We start from the raw sequence: 21,835 nt of genomic DNA, 5'->3' as shown, positions 1-21,835 counted from the left end.
ACATTAGCGTTACCTTATAAAGAGTCTGCCAGGGATCCCTGGGTGGCGCAGCGGTTTGGCGCCTGCCTTTGGCCCAGGGCGCGATCCTGGGGCCCCGGAATCGAGTCCCACGTCGGGCTCCCGGTGCATGGAGCCTGCTTCTCCCTCTGCCTGTGTCTCTGCCTCTCTCTCTCCCTATGTCTATCATAAATAAAGAGTCTGCCAAATCACTTTTTTCTAAAAATTGAAGTGGTTTAAGCATCCTCTAAAAGTGTCTTTTACCATCTTTCATGCTAGAATTAGTAACACCTGTCTCTAAAAGTTCAGAGAATTATAAATGTGTGCAAACGACTACTTTCTGTCTCTTACGATTTTGAATCTTCTAGCTGCATCATAGAAGGGGAATCGTATGATATTTGTCTTTTTGTAACTGGCTTATGGCACTTCCAATAATGACTTCAAAGTTCATCTATGTTGTACCGTGTGTCAAATCTTATTCCTTTTTAAGGATGAATAATACTGTTTTATGTATATAAATACATTTTGTTTATCCATTTGTGCCTCAATGGAAATTTGAGTTGTTTCCTCCTTCTTGGCTATTGCGTATGATGCTGCTATGAACATAGCTGTGCAAATATCTCTTCAAGTTCCTGCTTTCAGTGCTTTTAGGAATATAATGTGAACCTTAAAACTAAAACTGCCAGGGAATCCCTGGGTAGCTCAGCAGTTTAGCTCCTGCCTTCGGCCCAGGGCATGATCCTGGCGTCCCAGGATCAAGCCCTGCGTTGGGCTCTCTGCATGGAGCCTGCTTCTCCCTCTGCCTGTGTCTCTGCCTCTCTGTGTGTGTGTGTGTCTCTCATGAATACATAAATAAAATCTTAAAAAAAAAAAAACTAAAACTGCCAGTTATTTTACCAGCAAAAGATGGATTTGTTTGGGAATAGCAGAGAATTGCAATCCAGGATGAACAACCTGTGGCAAAACTATAGGCAAGTCTACAGAACAAACGAAAGGAATGCTCTTGTAGAGGAAAGTAAGAAGTTGGGAGGGAAAGAAAGTCTTTCTTCCTCCTACTAGGTTCCTAAAGTAGCATCCACATGGTCAGGTTCTTCCTGTTAGACCACAGTGGTAGGGCTTCCGAGTTCTCCCTGCTAAACTTCCCAACCCCATTTTCATGAGGTTTCCCTTTATGAGTTTTTGCAATAACCAGAACTGGGGTAATTTCTAAGATTGATTATTTATTTATTTTATTTATTTATTTATTTATTTATTTTTATTTTTATTTATGAGAGAGAGAGCATGCAAGTGTGAGTGAGGTGAGGAGCTAAGGAGAAAGGAGTAGGAGAGAATCCCCCAGCAGACTGTGCTGAGTATGGAGCCCAACTCCAGATGGAGTCTCGCCACCCACAAGATCATGACCTGAGCCAAAACCAAGAGTTAAGCACTTAACTGACTGAGCCACCCAGGTACCCCTGTAAGCTCATTTTTTTTTTAAGATTTTTTATTTATTTATTCATGAGAGAAAGAGGCAGAGACACAGGCAGAGGGAGAAGCAAGCTCCATGCAGGGAGCCCGATGTGGGACTTGATCCCGGGACTCCAGGATCACACCCTGGGCCAAAGGCAGGTGCCAAAGCTTATTTTTTTAATTGAACTGTAGTTGGCTTACAGTATTAGCTCCAGGTGTTTGTACAATATAGTGAGTCAGCATTTATATACATTATAATACAATTGCCACAATAAGTCTAATTATCAACAACCGGGCAGCCCGGGTGGCTCAGCGGTTTAGCACTGCCTGCAGCCCAGGGCCTGATTCTAGAGACCCGGGATCGAGTCCCACGTCGGGCTCCCTGCGTGGAGCCTGCTTCTCCCTCTGTCTCTCGTGAATAAATAATTTTTTTTAAAAAAATAATAATTATCATCAGCCACCAGACATAGTTATTGCAATATTGCTGACTATGTCCCCTATGATGTACTTCACATCCCCATAACTTATTTTATTATAACTGTTAAGTTTGTACTTCTTAATCCCCTTCCCGTATTTCACCCATCCACTGGCAGCTCAAATTGAAACATTGTAAAATCTAAGATAGCTCTCCAGATAGCTCCTTACATATTTACATTACAGAAATGTTCTTTCTATTAGAAAATTGTTTCCATCTTCTTTATTTCTACATAGTAAAAGCAGAGTATGCTCCTAAGGGGGGGCTGAATTACCCATCACCCAACTGAGAACCTTTCCCTGGTGCCAGTCATTCAACAGACATGACATGACAGACATGTCAACAGACATTCAACACCCATTCACTGGGTGAATGAATCAATTCTACCCAATTTCCCTGCAGGATAGTTCTAACAATCAAACTCTGTTTTAATGTATAAGTGTCTTTTTTGGTAGGGTGGGGCAGAGGGAGACTCTTAGGCTTCATGGCCAGTGCAGAGCCCAATGCAGGGCTCTGTCTCAAGACCTGAGATCATGACCTGAGCTGAAATCAAGAGACAGATGTTTCACCGACTGAGCCACCCAGGTGGCCCTAAAATGTAGACATTGTTCATGTGATTTTATTTGTGGAATGAACATGCCATATTCATTAACCCAGTCAGTCTCTTATCAAAGGCTGTTTTGTTTGGTTCCAATTCTTTGTTATAAATAGCATTATGATAAATGTCTTTGTAAGCCCTTATCAAGATTTAAAATAATTTTTAATAGATCCTATTTTTAAAGTTCATGATATATTTTGCCAAATCACTATCCAGAGGGATTAAACTAATTTCCACTCCCCTGGCTGCACTCTTCCCAACGTGAGTATTAATACTGCAAACATTCTAGGCTAATTTCAGGGTGAAATTACACCTCCTCCTATAGCATGGAAAACTACGCAAGGGGTGACACACTCCTGCAAGGACAGAAAGGGGTAGAAACTGAAGATTGGTTGGGTGTCGTTGCCTGCAGTCCAAGAGCAGGAGAAAAGGGTTAGGGAATCAGAGAAAGAGGGAGAATAGGAGATGGCCCTTGGGCTCACAGGCTCTGACAAGATTTCCTTGACCCTAAATCATGCCATGGCCAGGTACCAGCTTAAAGCACATTAGGATTATTCAAGCTGTGGAGTCCTAAGCTAGTTCCCCTGCTCTGCCTCACCTTTCTGCAGAAACTCCAATAAAGGCTCTGGCTCAGGCTTTCCCTCAGTCCTGCATCTGCCTCCTGGCTAAACCTGGTGGTTCCCCATGTGATCCTCTGCAGGGCATAGTGTGCCCGGTCCTCGTTGGAAATATAAGTAATAAATTATATCAATGACACTGGCCTCTCCATGTTGTCACTGTCATCTCTTATAAAATCCTGTGGGAAAAAAAAATAAAATAAAATAAAATAAAATAAAATAAAATAAAATAAAATAAAATCCTGTGGGTACAAATAGGACAGAGCCCAAAAAGGGCTGAGCAGACACGTGCTGGTGCTCCCTCCTGGTTCCCGCCTGTCGCTTCTCCTGCAGCCCTCAGCAGCTCCCACAAACCCTCTCCTCCCAGGGGCACCTGGGTGGCTCAGTTAGTCAAGCATCTGCCTTCGGCTCAAGTCATGATCTCAGGGTCCTGGGATTGAGCCCTGCATTGGGCTCCCTGCTCAACAGGGAACCTGCTTGCCTCTCTCCCTCTTCCCTTGCTTGTGCTTTCTCTTTCTCCCTTCTCTCTCTCTCCCTCTCCCTGCCCATGCCCCATGTCAAATAAATAAATAAAATCTTAAAAAAAAAAACAAAAAACCTTTCCTCCCAAGGCTCAGCTCCCTGGATGTTCAGCACAAGCTGACTCGCCCAGCTGCTTGCCCAGCTCTGCCACCTGCTGCACCTCGTACCCCAACCACCAGCTCTCCACATTCCTGGCTCCAGCCCATAGGTGGGGACGGGCATCATGAGAATGACACACCACCATTCCATTCCATGGAAAGGTGGCATGGGAGGTCAGTGGGGGCAAAGGAAGGAAAAAACACCCAGTGAGCACACACTCAGCAGCCCACCCAGGGATGTGTGGAAGTGCCTGGAGGCATTGTGGTTGTTAAAACGACTAGGGGTGCTCCCTAGCTTTGAGTGCTGGGGGTCAGGTGCCAAAGCAGCATATACAGGACAGTACAGCTCAGGGAAGAACCGCCCCACCCAAAGTGTCAGTGGCTTCCCCTGCTCTGCATGATAAAAACAGAAAGAAGGAAAGGAGGGAGGGAAGAAAAAGGAAGGAAAGGCGGATGGACAAACACGTGTAGCCCTAGCCTGCCACCTGGGCAGGAGGCAGGCCAGCTGCTAGCCTGATCATTAGTGTCCCTGCTGCACGAGAGGGTGCAGACTCCCCCCAAGTGACCAAAACCATCCTGTCACCCAAACTCCTGTTTTGGATGAGGAATCTGAAGATTTCCCCCAGGCCCCTGGGTCCACCCAGTCAGGTGACTCTTAGGCCCCGGGCAGCAGAGACACAGCAAAATGAGATGTTACCCAGCAGGGCCAGAGCGAACATCAGCAGGAACCGTTAACTGAGAGTGGCTGACACTTTCTCAGAAGGGAAAGAAACAAAAGCAGGTCTGGGCTGGGCCACAGTGAGAATCTGGGGGCTGAGACTCTGTCTCTGCCTTCTCTCTCTCTCTCTCTCTCTCTCTCTCTCTCTCTCTCTCTCTCTCTCTCTCTTTTTAAGATTTTACTTGTTTATTCATGAGAGACACAGAGGGAGGCAGAGACACAGGCAGAGGGAGAAGTAAGCTCTTTACAGGAAGCCCAATGCAGGACTCATTCCTGGGTCCCCGGGATCACCTGAGCCAAAGGCAGATGCTCAACCACAGAGCCACCCAGGCGCCCCTGTCTCTGACTTCTATGGTCTGGGGGGCCTGCTACCCTGTGGAGGTCCAAGAGCTCCTCCAGCCCCTGCCAAGACAGGCCCCACAGCCCCGTGATTTCCTCAGAAACCATTTCCGACTACTAACCACAGTAACTGTATTTGCTTCCTAGGGCTGCCATTACACAACAGCCACAAACTGGGTGGTTTAACACAACAGAAATCTATTTTCTCACAGTTCTAGAGACTTTACAAAATCAAATTCGAGATGTTTATGGGGCCGTTGTCTCTGTGAAGGCCATGAGAGAGAATCCTTTTTCACCCCTTCCTAGCTTCTGGTGGTTGCCAGCAAGCCTTGGTCTTCCTTAGCTTTCAACCACATCACTCCAGCCTCTGCCTCTGTCATCAAGTGGCATTTCTGCGTGTGTGTGTGTGTGTGTGTGTGTTTGTGTGTCCAAATTTCTCTCTTTTTATGGAGACACTAGGTATTGGATCAGGGCCCATCTTATCCAGCATGACCTCATCTTAACCTGATTATACCTGCAAGGGCTCTGTTTCCATCACATGTATGGGGGAAAAGACTTATACTTACCTTGCGGGGGACACAATGCAACTCAGTACAGTGATCAATCTCCAAATCTCTACTCCTGTTCCTCCAAGTGTGATCTACAGAGCATGTGGATTGGCCAGCGGTTTTGTTACAAAGCAGATTCTGATTCGTAGGGCCCAGACAGGGCCTCAGATTCTGTGTTTCTACCATTACAGACTTACTGTCCACCATTCCCACATGTACACCTGGGCACCAGCCAAACTCAGCCCCCACTGATAAAAATACCTGCCACCACTATCCCCCAGACCAGCTCTGTTTGGACTACTGCGATAGCCTTCTGTCCCTTCTTTCTCTGTGTAAAAAACAAAATATGGGGTAACTGGCTGGCTCAGTTGGTAAAGCACACAACTCTTAATCTTGGGGTTGTAAATTCAAGCCCCATGCTGAGTGTAGATTACTTAAAAATAAAATCTTTAAAAACAAACAAAATACAGCCAAGTAAATATGAAGATCTAATTGGCTTTATTAAACGATGCATGAATAGGGCAGCATCCCATTTAGCAAATGGAAAGGACCTCCGTAGTGCTACAGAAAAGGAAAGGTTTTTAAAGGCAGAGAGGGAGGGGGAAGGGAATTATTAGCAAAGAATGTGTTGTTTTAGGTCCTGTCACCTTTCCTAAGGGGAATGGAAGGGATTGATCATAAATACCTCCAGTTTGGCAGGTCAAAGTTTACATTGGGGTGGAGGGTGAAGTGCAGTTTGGTTAAGTATTTTTTTTTTTTCGGTTAAGTATTAAGTCTTGGTTTACCGACATGAGGCCTTAACATAAGTGACTGAATTTGGGGCCTGCAGTTTTCTCTTTTGAAGATTTCATTTATTTATTTATGAGAGATACAGAGAGAGGCAGAGACACAGGCAGAGGGAGAAGCAGGCTCCCTGCGGGGAGCCCGATGTGGGACTCGATCCCAGGACCCCAGGATCATGACCTGAGCCAAAGGCAGACGCTCAACCACTGAGCACCCAAGTGCCGCTGCAGTTTTCATTCTAACATCTGCAATTCACCCTCCACCCTAACTGGAGTACTATTATTACCAACCAAAGCAAGGCCAATTCTCCGTGAACTATAGACAGAAACTGTATGAGGTGGTTGCCTCCCAGGGCCACTTTATTTGTATAAACAAGGAGATTGCAAGGAATGACTTCCAAAGCCTTGATTGCCTGAACAAGGAGAAGCAGGGCCCTTTTATTAGGCCTTGGCGAGAATATTCAGGGTGAGATTTTACCATTATTATGAGGCTGAGGCACTTTCTGATTCATCTGTGGAAGCATTATCCTCAAATGTTTCTTTTCCTGCTACAGCAATTCCTTAGTTCATTTTCAAAAAGTAAGACTGACAGGCAGAAGTTCCTAGGAGTTTTCTTGAGTTCAGGGGGTTAGGCTGGGCACAGTATTTAAAAGTCATTAACAGGGAGCGGGACTGGGAAATAAATAAATAAATAAATAAATAAATAAATGTATGTATGTATGTATGTATGTATGTATGTATGTATGTCATTAACAGCCAGGGCTTTGCTTAAAACCCTCACATCTGGGATCCCTGGGTGGCTCAGCAGTTAAGCGTCTGCCTCCGGCCCAGGGCGCGATCCTGGAGACCCGGGGTCGAGTCCCACGTCGGGCTCCCTGCATGGAGCCTGCTTCTCCCTCTGCCTGTGCCTCTGCATCTCTCTCTCTCCTGAATAAATAAAATCTTGAAATAAAACCCTCACGTCTCCTTGTGTTTACAACAGAACCCAAGCTTTAAGCCTTCAGGTAAGAGCCGTGGAACCCCGCCCCCCCCCGCTGGTTCCCTCTGCGCAGCTCTAAGGACACTGCGCGTGGGGTCCCCCCTACCTGCACCCTGAGCTTCCAGGTATTCACACGCGGCTCCTCCAGCCTTCAGGCCTCGACTCAAATACGTCCCGTTCCGGGAGGCCCTCGTTGGTCCCCAGCGTGCCCCTCCCGCACGGGGCTGTCGCGCCCTGCACCGGGCCCCCCAAGCAGTCTCTCGCACCTCCATCCCAGCCTCTCACCTCCTAACGACAGCAACACGAGGACACAGCATGGGCTTTAAAAAGTGCCTGCGTGAAAGGAAGAAAATAATTAAAGAATGATCAGCAATACCTCAAGGGCACGGATGTTGTTTGGGGCTTAATATATCTTCAAGCATCTCCTTGAAACTGGCCGCAAGGTGGGCACGGCCAGCTAGCGCCCGCCCTTTCAGAGGTGGCAGGACTGCGGGGGTCGCCACGCGGCGCCAGGCCATCAGGGGGCGCCCGAGCCCGCTCCGGCTCCTCCCGGGCGCCGCCCCGGCCCCGCCCCCGGCCCCGCCCCCGGCCCAGGCCCCGCCCCCTGCGCCTGCCGCGCATGCCCGCCGCCTCCGCTTCCGCCTTGGAGGCGCTGAGAGCGGCCGTTTCCGGCGGCGCCGCGTGGAGCCCTCCGGCTGAGTGGCCGGTCGCCATGGCGGCGTTTGCCGGCCCTGCCAAGCCGTTCCTGTCGCTGAACCCGCAGGAGGAGGCCAAGTTTCGGAAGGAGGTGACGCAGGCTCGCCGGCGTGCAGCGCAGGTGAGCAGCCCCCGGGGCAGCTCGCGCCGGAGCTGCGGGTGGCGGGTGGCGGCCGCGGGCCCCGCGAGCGGGGAGGCGGCCGTGCCCCCGAGAGCTGAGCGCGGGCGGGGCTGTTCCGGAGGCGGCCCGGCTGCCGGGGGCGGGCTGTGGGGCCGCGCGTGACCCGCAGCGCCGGAGGGTCGTCGGCCCGGCTGCGGGGTCGCGACCCCGGAAGGGCGGGGCTTGCCGAGGTCCGCGGACTGACTGGGCCCGTGGCGGCAAGTCGCACTTGCCTTTTCCTGAAGCATAAAATACGCGCTTGGAAAAGTGAGGGGTCACCACTCCGGGCGGTAGGGCCCGGGGCTCAGGCGCTGAAGGGGGGTGGGCAGTGGGGGGGGCGTGAGCAGCGGCGGCCCGTAGGCAAGTGGCCCGGCGCGTCGGTCCACGCGGCCTGGAGCCTGAGCCTTGGCGGAGTCGGGCGCCGCGGCACAGCCCGCACAGCCCGCACAGCCTCGGGGACGCAGACGCAGACGCCGACGCCGACGTCTGACTCTTCTGATACTGTGTACGTGGAAATACAGGGCAGGTTTTTGATCTTTGGTTTTGTTTTGGGACTGAGAAGTAGGGGTTTTGCACATCGTGTTGCAAGGTGACTTGTAAATTATTATTATTTATTAAGAATTGCGTTTGTCTGGTCTATGTGTCCTCAGCAAAAGCAGAAAGAAAAACTGACCCCCGGCGTCATCTATGTGGGCCACTTACCTCCAGCACTTTATGAAACCCAGATCCGGGCCTATTTCTCCCAGTTTGGCACTGTTACAAGATTCAGACTGTCCAGAAGTAAAAGGGTAAGATCGAATTAGATTGTTTTATTTCTTACAAGTATGTAAGTTTTTAGGTCATCTGTTATCGTTTAGCACAGCTTATTTCAGAAAGGGAGGTAGGGGTCAGCCCGGGTGGCGCAGCGGTTTAGCGCCGCCTTCGGCCCAGGGCGTGATCCTGGAGTCCCGGGGATCGAGTCCCACGTCGGGCTCCCTGCATGGAGCCTGCTTCTCCCTCTGCCTGGGTCTCTGCCTCTCTTTCTCTCTCTCTCTCTCTCTCTCTCTCTCTCTCTCTGTTTATCATAAATAAAGATAAATCTTAAAAAAAAAATAAAATGCCCTAATAAAAAAATAATAAAAATAAAATAAAAATAAATAAATAAAATTCCCTAGTATCTCTTATCCTAAGCAAAATAAGATTTTGTCTGTGTTCTTCCCCCATGTTTTTCCATTTGCCTGTTTATAATGGTTGCATAACATGTGGGTGAGGTATTTTAAACATACGTTCGCCAGAGTATTTAATGGCTATTCGGTAATCCACCATTTTTATAAAATGTCCACTTGATTTCCTACTTGTTTCGTAAGTAGGATTGAAGTCACTTTTGTACCCTTCCCCAATCCTCTTCACTTTTTCCCCATGTCCAGAGAATTCATGAATCCAGTGATTTTTGTTACTCTGTTTTTTTTACTACACGTTCATAAAAGAAAATATATTGTATATTTAAATCTGTATTTTATCTTTTTTTTAAAGATTTATTTATTTTATTATGATAGACATAGGGAGAGAGAGATTTGCATAATTCGAGTACATTTGTTGTCATCACTGTGTTCTTTTGCTTGACTATATATATTTTTTTCTTAAGATCTTATTTATTTATTTATTTATTCATGAGAGACACAGGCAGAGGGAGTAGCAGGCTCCATGCAGGGAGCCTGATGTGGGACTTGATCCTGGGACTCCAGGATTACACCCTGGGCCGAAGGCAAGGGCAAAACTGCTGAGCCACCCAGGGATCCCTTTTGCTTGAATATATTAAAGTATTCCCCTTTTTATTGAATGTTAGGGTTTTGGTTTGTTTGGGTTTTTTTTACAATTTTTCTGTTACAGGTGAAACTGCTAGGAACATTCTTTGTGCTGGTATAGGCATATTTTTCTAAAACAGTATTTTTCAGATTTTGGACCTATTATAAGAAATAAGTTTTATAGTACAAGCCTACACACACATACATGTGTGTAAGCATAATTGAAATAAATCATTTAAGGCAGTACTTTTCAGGTTTTTTTCATCTTCTTCGGACTTACTAAATTGGTTTTGATGCTTTTTAAGATTTTATTTATTTTTTCATGAGATACACAGAGAGAGAGGCAGAGACATAGGCAGAGGGAGAAGCAGACTCCATGCAGTGAGCCCAATGTGGGACTCGATTCCAGGACTCCAGGATCACGCCTAAGGCAGGCACTAAACTGCTGAGCCACCCAGGCGTCCCAGTTTTGTTGCTCTCTAAAAGGTTGCGTTTTGGGTTTGAAAACTACTGCTTTAAGAAGATTCTCAGAGCCACTGAGTATAGAATCATTGTGGTTTTTGTACCTACCTTATCCTGTGACATTCAGTATCACATTATGTGTGTGTTGGCCATTAGAATGCGATCTTCGGTGAATTGCCTGTTTGTGTGTTTTGCCCTTTCTTACTGTCTTTCCTGAAAATTTTTTTCTCCATTTTCTGGGACATTATTTTGTAATGAGGGATTCCTGGGTGGCTCAGTGATTGGGCATTTGCCTTCGGCTTGGGATGTGATCCCGGAGTTGGGGAAGGTCCTCATCGGGCTCCCTGTGTGTCTTTAATGAATGAATAAACGAAATCTTTAAAAATTTTTAATTAAAAATAAATTTTAAAAATATTTTGTGAATGTTTTCCTAGATTGCAATATAGTCATTGTTTTCCCCAGTTTAATGTTTTGAAAATATTTAGGGCAGATAGAATAGTGTGATGAGCATCCTATTGCCTGGATTCACCTGTTAACATCTAGTTTCATCTCTGTTATGTCCTCAAGAATATATTTTTTTGTTTTGCTGAGGCTTCTGTTTTTTGTTTTTTAAGGTTTTATTTATTTATTTATTTATTTATTTATTTATTTATTTATTTATTTATTTATTCATGAGAGACAGAGAGAGAGAGGCCAGAGACACAGGCAGAGGGAGAAGCAGGCTCCATGCAGCAAGCCCAGCCTGGGACTCGATCTCAGGTCTCCCCTGGACCAAAGGCGGTGCTAAACTACTGAGCCACCCAGGCTGCCCTTGCTGAGGCTTTTGAAGAAAGTGATAGTTGTAATACTTTAACACTTCATTGTAAATTTAAGAATAAGACATTTTTCTCCATAATTACAGTATATAATAGTCTATAATGTACTTCTCCCATCTGCATACATCCCCAGTAGTCCCAAAATGTCTTTAGCTATTTTTTTTCCCTACCCATTCTGGAATCCAATTAAGGTTCATGTATTGTATTTGGTTCTAGCTCTCCAGCATATCTAGAACAGTCCTCTTGCCCTTTTTTGCTTGTTCTTTCTTTTCTTGATACTGGCTTTTTTGAAGATTTCAGGTCAGTTGTCTTATAGGAAGTTTGCTTCTTAAAGAGATGCACTAAAATTTACCATTTCCAGCATTGTTGTTGCATGATAAAGTTGACACCTTCCTGACTCACCCCAATTTTGACTGTTTGCTCAATACTTCAACGTTCTGGGATTACTAGGTAAAATACGTAAAAGTGTTTGGCTCTTCTTTTTTGTTTATTATTTATTGTAATCTCTAAATCCAACATGGGGCTCAAGCTTACAGCCCTGAGATCAAGAGTCACCTGCTCTATCAACTGAGCCAGCCAGGAGCCCCTGGCTTTTTTGGGTTTTGTTTTGTTTTCTTTGTTTTAGTCACTTGATACGTATTTTCACATCTCTTTTCAGAAGGTTTATATCATGTGATACAGTAATTGGATTTCACAGCCTGTCTCTTCAACTCCACCATTTTCCCCTCCCTATTAAAAGATGGAATTATAAAGGATTTGGGGACATATAAATTTTTACCAAAATCCTCTTTTTGCAGATAGCTAAACAATGTGCTAGTTCATGGCACCACTAGTGCTAGAAATGTGCCTCCTGGTCATTGAGTGCTTTCCTATTTCCATAATTGCATCACCAGTTTTGATCCATATCCAAAGATATGTTTAATGCAAAATTGTGCAGTACAAAAACAAACAAAATTGTGCAGTGCTTTTGTTACTAATAATTGGAACTGTAAAGGAGGAGAGTTGTTCTACTACCATCCTAGGATCTCTGGCCGGGACACTGTAAATTTATGTCCTGCTTTTGGGCAAATGGCAGGGGGCAAAGAGCTTTTCTGTTATCTACTACTACCCAGTTGCCTTCAGCTCAAAATTATCCTTATGCCAACATAGCATATTTGCAGATGGCATATTTTGTTACCTACATGAGCATTTGTGTACTTGACATTGTGTGGAGTGCTTATGAATTATTTACACAGACAGGCAGAGACACAGGCAGAGAGAGAAGCAGGCTCCATGCAGGGAGCCTGATGTGGGACTCGATCCCTGGTCTCCAGGATCACACCCTGGGCTGAAGGCAGGCACTAAACTGCTGAGCCATCCAGGGATCCTGAATTATTTCTTCATAGCAAGCCTGTGAGAGTGGTTCTTTTGTCCCCATTGAATAGAATGAAAAAACTGAGGCTTAACAGTACTTACCTAATTGTCACAGCTGGGATCCAAACCTGGGCTTTTGGACTCTAGAACCCATGCTAATTATTATTAAAATAGGTGAGGGATCCCTGGGTGGCGCAGCGGTTTAGCGCCTGCCTTTGGCCCAGGGCGCGATCCTGGAGACCCGGGATCAAATCCCACGTCGGGCTCCCAGTGTATGGAGCCTGCTTCTCCCTCTGCCTATGTCTCTGCCTCTCTCTCTCTCACTGTGTGCCTATCATAAATAAATAAAACAAAAAAAATTAAAAAAAATAGGTGAGAAAATCCACGTTATAATGTGCTGAGGGCAGGAATCTAGAATGTGTGTTTCAGAAGATGTTGGCAGTGTCCCTTTACCATCAGTTATGAAGATGATGGGCACCTGGGTGGCTCGGTGGTTGAACGTCTGCCTTCAGCTCGGGTCACATCCTGCGGTCCTGGGATCGAGCCCCTGGTCAGGCTCCGTTCCACTCCCCCTGATCGTGCACTCTCCCTCTCTGTGTCAAATAAATAAAATCTTATAAAAAATTACGAAGATCATTCATTAGCATGAGAATGAACACGTCATTTTATTGATTAGCTAGGCAACACTGAGGAGAGTTAGTTTCTTCCCAGTTCTTATGTATAAAGTGAGACTAGGACTACCTGCATTCTTTGCAAAGCATTGCACTATCTGCTGGGCATTGTTAATACATGAATAAGGTGGCTTTCAATGAAATTGGTAATGTATAAAGGACTGTGGGCCCTACCAGATTTCCTTTGTTTAGTAAATTCCAGCTGCAGTAGTAATGTATTAATCATGTGATCAAAATTCCAGGGATACTTCAACAGCATGTTCAGACATTTTGGATCCTTTTGTTTTTCTTTCTTTTTTTTAAATGTATTTTATTTTCAAATATATTTTATTTTTACGTAATCTCTACACCCGGTGTGGGGCTCAGACTCACAACCCTGAGATCAAGAGTTGTATGCTTTTCTGATTCAGCCGGCCATGGATGCCGGATCTTACCTCTTCCTGTTAACAGTCCCTGCACTGTGCATTAAAGTTAGAATTAAAGGTGTAATGTTAATAGACAATAGGGCTAAATTAATGGCATTTTAGAACTTTGATGATCTGTTAGAATTTAATCAACTGTTTGTGGTGGGTTTTCCATTGCAGACTGGAAATAGTAAAGGCTATGCCTTTGTGGAGTTCGCATCTGAAGATGTTGCCAAGATAGTTGCTGACACAATGAACAACTACCTTTTTGGTGAAAGACTTTTACAGTGTAAGTGCTCTTCTCTTACCGTGGGACTGAGTGGACGCCTGCTGCTGGTGCATGGCTGTGCTATGAATGACAGATTGCTTACCTGCTTGGCTGTCCCACTTCATCTCTGGGATGATTCTCTTAAAGTGCAAAGATACAAGTGCATTTTGGGATGATTCTCTTAAAGTGCAAAGATACAAGTGTATTTTCTAGACAGATTCTAGTTGGAATTTTAAAATCTTCTAGAGTAAGAGCTGTTTTTATTCTAAGATGGAATTGGGACAAGGTACTACATTGGAAGAGCAGCCAACTCATCACTAATGGGATATGGAAGGCTTCCTTAAAGAAGCATCATTTAAGTTGAAATCTGAAGATGAGATAGGAATGAGCCAGGGGAAGGGAATTACCATCCCTGGCTTGATGAGATAGCATATGCATAGCGGGAGGTAACTAACAGTAACTTACTTGGTTGTGAAGGAATGTGAGGAGAATAGCAAGAGGTCAGGTTATTAAAGGCCTTAAAAATCTGGGAGTTTAGAATATATCCTGAGGGTAGTGGGAAGCCATTAATAGGTTCTAGATAAGATAACATTATAAAGATATGGGGCACCTGGGTGGCTCAGTCAGTTAAGCATCTGCCTTTAGCTCAGGTCATGATCCCAGGGTCCTGAGATCAAGCCCCACATCTGGCTCCCCGCTCAGTGGGGAGTCTGCTTCTGTCTATATTCCTCACCCCCGTTCATACTCCCATGTGTGCGTGCACACACTCTCATCTCTCTCTCAAATAAGTAAATAAAATCTTTTTTTAAAAAAAAGGATAACATTAAAGGCAAGATATCACATTTGAGAATCCATCTAAATGACATTGGCTGCAGCTCTTCCACAGGCGAAGCCATAAGGAGTAGAGAAATACCACCAAATTAGTCTATCCTGCAGAAAGTGGAGCTGCTCACTTTGCATTCCCAAAGCATCCCTATCTGCAGTTGGGTGCCTCTGGAGGCAGTTAAGTTTGCCTTCTCTGTGCCATTTGTGGAGTGTTTGACCATACCACGTGCCCAAGCCACACACGTCAGTTCATGTACCTGACGAGCTGCCCAAGTATCATCTCTCTCTTGGTTCCTGTTGCTGTGACAGAGAATCCCAGTAGCCTCATTGAGGTCATGGGTTCATTTCACACATAGAAAGCATGGCTCTTCCCAAGAGGAAATAGACCAGATAGGTGACCTAAAATGTGTCAAGGGTCCACATGGGTAGGATCGGTGCTGTGCTGTATCTGACTTTGAAAAACCACAGAAAAGATCTTGAACTCTGATAGGAGGTTAGCCACATTGTCTTTTTTTTTTTTTTTTTTTTAACAGAGGTGACATATTTTTGAGGTGAGCCCAGGAAAATACTGATAGGGAGTAGAGAAGTGAGACAGAAGCATTGAGGGTGGATTAGCAAGCACATTACTTCTTAGGCAGCTGGGCTCCATCCTGCCAAGTAACACGGGAGATAGAATTATTCCGAATTGACAGGCAAGGGAAATAGGGAATTTACCTACCAACTCCCCATCCGTCATTGTTTGAGGATTGATGCCAAGGGTTTTGGCCTGCCTTGCATATGGTCTCAGTGTGCTTCCATAGCTTAAAAGTGCCCCTAAGAAGAGAGCTGGAGATAAGCATTAAGCTGGCTTAGTTCTGGACAGGTATGCAGAGGAGATGAGCTGGGAAGTAATTCCTTCTGCTACAGCAGGTCACACAGCCTGAGATCCTGGTAGCTTCAGGAATCCCAGAGACTTGCCGCCACCAAGACATTCTTTTATAGGACTTATCTTGTTCGCTAACCTGTTTCTAGCTCCTGGAAGTTTTTGGCATTTAATAAATAAGTACTTAATAATAATTGTTGGCTATAAGCTTTTCTTTTAGATTCCCACTTTGTTGTTTCAGTCTTTTCCCTGTAAATGGGAGACACATCCTCTTGATTATGATATGAGGGGAATGACAGTGGTGAAAACCTTAAAATCTTCCTTCCAGTTGGTTGAAAACTTTCTGTCTTTCTTTGAAATATAGGTCATTTTATACCGCCTGAAAAAGTACATGGAGAACTTTTTAGAGAGTGGTATATTCCATTTAAAAAGCCATCATATCCAGCAGTGAAACGGTATAATCAAAATCGGACACTTCTTCAAAAGCTACAGATGGAGGAACGTTTTAAAAAGAAGGAAAAATTACTCAGGAAGAAATTAGCTAAAAAGGGAATTGATTATGATTTTCCTTCGCTGGTAAATATTCCTTGACGAAATGTTTTTGTATTTTTTTTCTTGGGGGTGGGTTTTGTACCTCATTAGTTGTAACATATTTATGGTTTTATGCATAAATTGTCTAGCCCGGTGTTTATCCCATGCTAGGCTTTGCCTAAATTTTGAAACATTGCATTGTGGGTTCTTTTTTTTCCCTAAAGATCTTATTTATTTGAGAGAGCACAAGTTGGGAGGGCAGGAGGGAGATGGAGAAGCAAACTCCCTGCCCAGTAGGGAGTCTGCTTCACTCTTCCTCTCCTCCCCTCTCCCTACTCAAGCTCTTTCAAATGAATAAATAAAAATTTGTTAGAACAAGATCCTGTTAACTCCATTATGCAGAAAAGGAAACTATTGAAAGGGGTTAGCTCCTTTGCAGAATTCTCATGATTTGAAATATATAACAAGACGACTTGCATGAAAATGAGTTAGCACAGAGTTTTATCCAGTTCTTAGTTCCTTGCTTGTTGAATAAGGAGACCTTGTGGAGTCTTTCCTCCTCGTCATTAGTGGAGGAGAGCTGTGTGGTTTTTACTGCAAACCAAGAGTATAGGTCATTAAGGTGTGGCCGATATAGGTGAAGACCTTTTTTTTTTCCCTTGACTAAGTCTTGAGATTGATTTTGAGTCTTCTATAGGCCCTCTCAGCTTATTTCCAAAAAACTACTTAGTTGGTGAGAGATGGCATCTATATCTGAGTTTATTAGATCTTTTAACCTTATCCAGCAACTGGAAATTTAGCTACTCTCCCTGGGCCCAGTTCCTAGTAGTTGGTTTTTTGCTCAAATCCCAAACATACTGTACGTGTGAAAAGAGCATGTGTCACTGTTCCAGGGACCCATGGGAACCACGTGGGAACTGGGACAATGAAGCTGGAAAACAGGCATGCCAGAAATGCCTCTCTGCTTACCCATTTGCTGCTTTGTGTGAAAGCAGCCCTGCTTCATTATCTAATTCTGAATTTGGGCAGCCCAAGGTTTGGGCCCCATTCAGCCTTCATAGCCCGAGCCCATTCCTTAGTTAGGTCCCTCTTACAGTTTTGCCCTTAAGGTTATGGTTTTGCTTTTTAAGTTAAAATGCTGTGTTATTTGGAGAAGATTTACTGATAACGTGTAAGGATCTAATGGTAATTTAAAAATACAAATATGTGAGACTACCAGTTCATTTCTTTGTTTAGATTATACATAAAAAGGAAAATGCTTCAAACACTGGTCTTCAGAAGCCTACAGATAGCCAGGTAAAATTTTAATTATCATACTACATACCAGATTTATTTTTGTAGATTTTTTTATTAGAGTTCGATTTACCAACATAAAGCATATCACTCAGTGCTCATCCTGTCAAGTGCCCCTCTCAGTGCCCATCACCCAGTCACCCCATCCCCCCTCCCCCCTCCCCTTCCACTACTCCTTGTTCATTTCCCAGAGTTAGGAGTCTCTCATGTTTTGTCACTCTCTCTGATTTTTCCCACTTATTTTCTCTCCTTTCCCCTTTAATCCCTTTCACTACTTTTTATATTACCCATATGAATGAAACCGTATAATGTTTGTCCTTCTCCGATTGACTTACTTCACTCAGCATAATACCCTCCAGTTCCATCCACATTGAAGCAAACGATGGGTATTCATCGTTTCTAATGACTAATATTCCATTGTATATATAAACCATTCTTTATCCATTCATCTTTCCGATGGACACCGAGGCTCCTTCCACAGTTTGGCTATTGTGGATGTTGTTGCTATAAACATTGGGATGCAGGTGTAGGGTTTTTTTTGTTTTGTTTTGTTTTGTTTTGTTTTTTTAAGGTTTCGTTTATTCATGAGAGAGACTGAGAGAGAGGGGCAGAGACACAGGCAGAGAAAGAAACAGGCTCCATGCAAGGAGCCCGACATGGGACCCAATCCTGGGACTCTAGGATCACATCCTGGACCAAAGGCAGACGCCCAACTGCTGAGCCACCCAGGCATCCCCTACATGCCAGATATTGGGGAAAGATAAATGGGGAAATAGATTCAAGATATATTTATTGCTGATAAATAGGCAGATTGATGAAGTTTCTCTCTTAAAATTTATTGAAGGTCTTATTGAAAAAGAAGAAGAAGAAAAAGAGTTCACGTACTACTACCACTCCTGAGAAGACCGTGGATAGCCAGGTAAAACAGTCTACAGTATGCTAGGAAATGAGGTATTACAGAAATAATTTGAAAGAGGAAAAGCTGGGGCACCTGGCTGGCTCAGTTGGTAGACTGTGGGACTCTTAATCTCAGGGTCATGAGTTCAGGCCCCATGTTGGGTATACAGATTCCTTTTTTTTTTTTTTTTTTTTTTTTTTTTTTTTTTTTAGATTTTATTTATTTATTCATGAGACATAGAGGCAGAGACACAGGCAGAGGGAGAAGCAGGCTTCATGCAAGAAGCCCAATGCAGGACTCGATCCCAGGACTGCGGGATCACGACCCAAGCCAAAGGCAGATGCTCAATTGCAGAGCCACCCAGGCGTCCCTAGAGATTACTTTTAAAATAAATTAGTAAATAATTCTTCTAATATTTTATTTGCTTAAAAGAGGGAGACATAGGGCAGCCCTGGTGGCGCAGCGGTTTAGCGCCGCCTGCAGCCCAGGGCGTGATCCTGGAGTCCCTGGATCGAGTCCCACGTCAGGCTCTCTGTATGATGCCTGCTTCTCCCCCTGCCTGTGTCTCTGTCTCTATGTATGTATGTATGAATAAATCAATCAATCAATCAATCTTTTTTTAAAGAGTTCATTTAAAAAAATAAAAACATGAGGTGCTGAGTGAGCCATGGTATGTTGTGGATTTGATTGTCACTCCTAACCTGAGACCCACTCCTGCGGTCTTGTGCTAACTTTTCACCCCTAGATACTTAAGGATGCACCTCTTTTAAAAAAAAAAGAACGAGGGAGACACAGATAGGAGAGAGAGACAGGGAAAGTGAACACAAACATTGGGCAGCACGCACCCCACCCCCGCCACCACTTGGGGTTCCATCACAGAGCCCCAGGGTAATGACCTGAACTAAAGGCAGAGACTTAACTAAGTGAGCGCCACCCAGGTACCTGTATTAAAAAAAAAGAAAAGGAAAAGCAAGTTTGTGCTGCTTTCACTTTATTAAAATTTCAGGTTTAACCTTGTGTTTGTTTTGGTAAGTCCTTACAGGTGACTTAGCAAATATAGTGAGGTTAGCAAAAGTTATTGTGAATTTATTGCATTGTAACTAATTTTAGCAAAGTAACTATGTCAGTAGGGGGAAATGAGGCCACTGTCTTTATAAATATGTAAGACAGTTTTTAACCTAATACCCTATAATGGGGCATGTTATATTCTAGTTCACTGTAAACTTCCATACTAAGTTTGATAAGCGCCAAACCTCTCTTATGTGCAGCTGTATCACTGAAAGGAATAAACAAGCCTAAAAAACACAGGACAAATTGTAAAAGTACAGGGCAGGTGATAAGGGGGTGGGAAGGTTAAACTCATTCCTAATACCTTCCTATGTTTCTGTATTATCACTTGTTACTCGTTGAATCCAGGGCTCCACACCAGTTTGTACACCAGCATTTTTGGAGAAACGAAAATCTGAAGCAGCTAAAATAAATGATGATGATGAAGATAATGAAATAGTTTTTAAACAGCCCGTACCTGGTGTAAAAGAAGAAACACAAGAGACTCAAACACCTACACGTTCAAGGAAAAAAAGACGAAGAAAAAGCAATCAGTGATTCTAAATGTATATTTCTTCTGGAAAATGTGATTTTATTGTGAGGGCTGATTCTTTGTATTTAACTAGCAGTGGAATGCAACCATTGACAAGATTCTTGGAGGAAAAACTGTCAGTTCAAGTCCGTATGGAAAGCAGTCAGTAGCTGGCTTACCTGCCGTTGCTGAAATGCACAGATGCATTGTTTACAGTAGCTGAGCTCATGCTGCCTCTTTGTCCTGGTCTCTAGATTCCTTTGCAGATTTCAGCTATCTTTAGTTAACTTGCCTGGATAGAAAAGTCACCATTTACTGCAGTTTTTGTTGTTATCATCAAATAAAATAAAATCTTGTTTGACCACATGGTTCTCTGTTAGGCGTGCACCTTTAAACCATAAGGGCAGTTCAGTGTTGTATGGTTGGAATTGAAGTTCTAATACCTGGAGAGTGAGAGGGCAGTTCAAGTATATGTATGTGATCACTTTTTCCACATGTTTATTTTTGGTGAGATAGCAAGATTTAATAACGATATTTTTGTGTCTGTATCATAGATATGGAATTGTATTTGAAGAATCAGTGACCAGAAAATAAACTTTTTCTACAATTTGTATGCAGGTGGAAGTCGAGTATCTTTTTGTTTTTTAAGTTTTAAATTCCAGTGTAGTTCACATACAGTGTTATATATAGTTTCAGGTGTACAATATAGTGATTCAGCACTTCTGTACATTACCTGGGTGTTCATCACAGCAAGTGCACTGCTTAATCCTTCTCACCTCTCTCTCCCATCCCTCCAACCCCTCCCTTCCCCTCCAATAATCATTGGTTGATTCCCTATTGTTGAGTCTATTTCTTGATTTGCCCCCGTTTTTTTTTTTTCTTTTTGCTCTTTTGTTTCTTAAATTCCACATATTAGTGAAATTGTGTGATATTTGTCTTTCTCTGACTGACTTTGCTTAGCATAATAACTCTAGTTCCATCCATGTTGCAAATGGCAAAAGATTTTGTTCTTTTTTATGACTCAGTAATACTCCATTTTAAGGACTTCAGTGTCTTGGAGTAAATAGGTTTTTGCTTTCTCAAGTATTTTAAATATCCTTAAAATGTGTTTCTGTTTAGCTAATCTAGATTTATTTAAAATGCCCATTGCCACTAAACATTTTTTTCTTTCAGGTATTTGTTAAATCTTTAATAATTAGGTACTAGGCTAGGTGCTCTGATATAAAATGCAAATGAGAACTTATTTCAAGTATATATGAAGAGCAGATTTTACCTCTAGAATGATACCTGACATAGAATATGTCCAGTATGTATTTGTTGAATGAACAACTTCCCCTTTTTAAACCATTTTTCAACATTGTGGATCTGGAGGTCCCTCTGGTTTCCCCTTCTGGTAAAGCACCAGGGAAGCGTGTCATTGCAGCTTCACATTTATCTCCCCAAAGGCACATGTGCTCACACTCACATGTTTATATAGCAAGATGAATATTTCCCTCTTCCCAGACAGCTACCCATCCACCTCACTTAGGCATGGTACATTTGTCATCACTTAATGTGTAAATTAAACTTGGAGTTGGGGGCAGCCCCTGTGGCGCAGCGGTTTGGCGCCACCTGCAGCCCAGGCCGTGATCCTGGAGACCCTGGATCGAGTCCCACGTCAGGCTCTCTCTATGATCCCTGCTTCTCCCTCTGCCTGTGTCTCTGCCCCTCTCTCTCTCTCTCTGTCTCTATGAATAAATAAAATATTTAAAAAAAAAAACTTGGAGTTGGGAGGGAGGCTGATTCCATCTTTAGCATGTCATGGCCATGGTTATTTGTAAGAAGTAGAGCTGAAATTCTGTGATTTTTATAAAGAGAATCTCCTATGGACCAGATTAGGATCTTTAAGAAAACTCATCAAGGTGGTGTGATTTTTGATTTTCAGATTTTCTAGTGAGAAAATCAGATGAATTGGGTGGAAAGTCTCTGCCAGTAAAATATAGAATTTTGTAATATGGAGCAAATAAGGTAAAAAGAGGGTACAGGGATGCCTAGGTGGCTCATCAGTTGGGCATGCCTCTGGCTCAGAGTGTGATCTTGGTCCCAGGATCGCGTCCCACATCAGGCTCCCTG

General features: G+C 43.8%; 1 protein-coding gene across 1 annotated transcript; it reads left to right on the top strand.

Annotated features, from left to right (window-relative positions):
• Positions 1-7,766: 7,766 nt before the first annotated feature.
• NIFK (nucleolar protein interacting with the FHA domain of MKI67) lies at positions 7,767-20,333 on the top strand. Its single transcript, XM_055316502.1, has 7 exons — positions 7,767-7,939; positions 8,629-8,766; positions 13,648-13,756; positions 15,787-15,998; positions 17,190-17,249; positions 18,091-18,165; positions 19,561-20,333. The coding sequence occupies exons 1-7, from the start codon at positions 7,835-7,837 to the stop codon at positions 19,747-19,749; spliced, it is 888 nt and encodes a 295-aa protein (XP_055172477.1). The 5' UTR covers positions 7,767-7,834; the 3' UTR covers positions 19,750-20,333.
• Positions 20,334-21,835: the final 1,502 nt, after the last annotated feature.

Source organism: Nyctereutes procyonoides, unplaced genomic scaffold, assembly GCF_905146905.1.
Source record: "Nyctereutes procyonoides isolate TBG_1078 unplaced genomic scaffold, NYPRO_anot_genome, whole genome shotgun sequence".
Lineage (NCBI taxonomy): Eukaryota > Metazoa > Chordata > Mammalia > Carnivora > Canidae > Nyctereutes > Nyctereutes procyonoides.
This window is presented reverse-complemented; position numbering and strand designations above follow the sequence as displayed.

Bases quoted from the DNA above. Each gene is read 5' to 3' on its own strand.
- NIFK (XM_055316502.1), top strand. From the start codon at position 7,835: ATGGCGGCGTTTGCCGGCCCTGCCAAGCCGTTCCTGTCGCTGAACCCG. The intron at 7,940-8,628 runs GTGAGCAGCCCC...ATGTGTCCTCAG, and splicing joins CTCGCCGGCGTGCAGCGCAG to CAAAAGCAGAAAGAAAAACT. The intron at 8,767-13,647 runs GTAAGATCGAAT...TTTCCATTGCAG, and splicing joins GACTGTCCAGAAGTAAAAGG to ACTGGAAATAGTAAAGGCTA.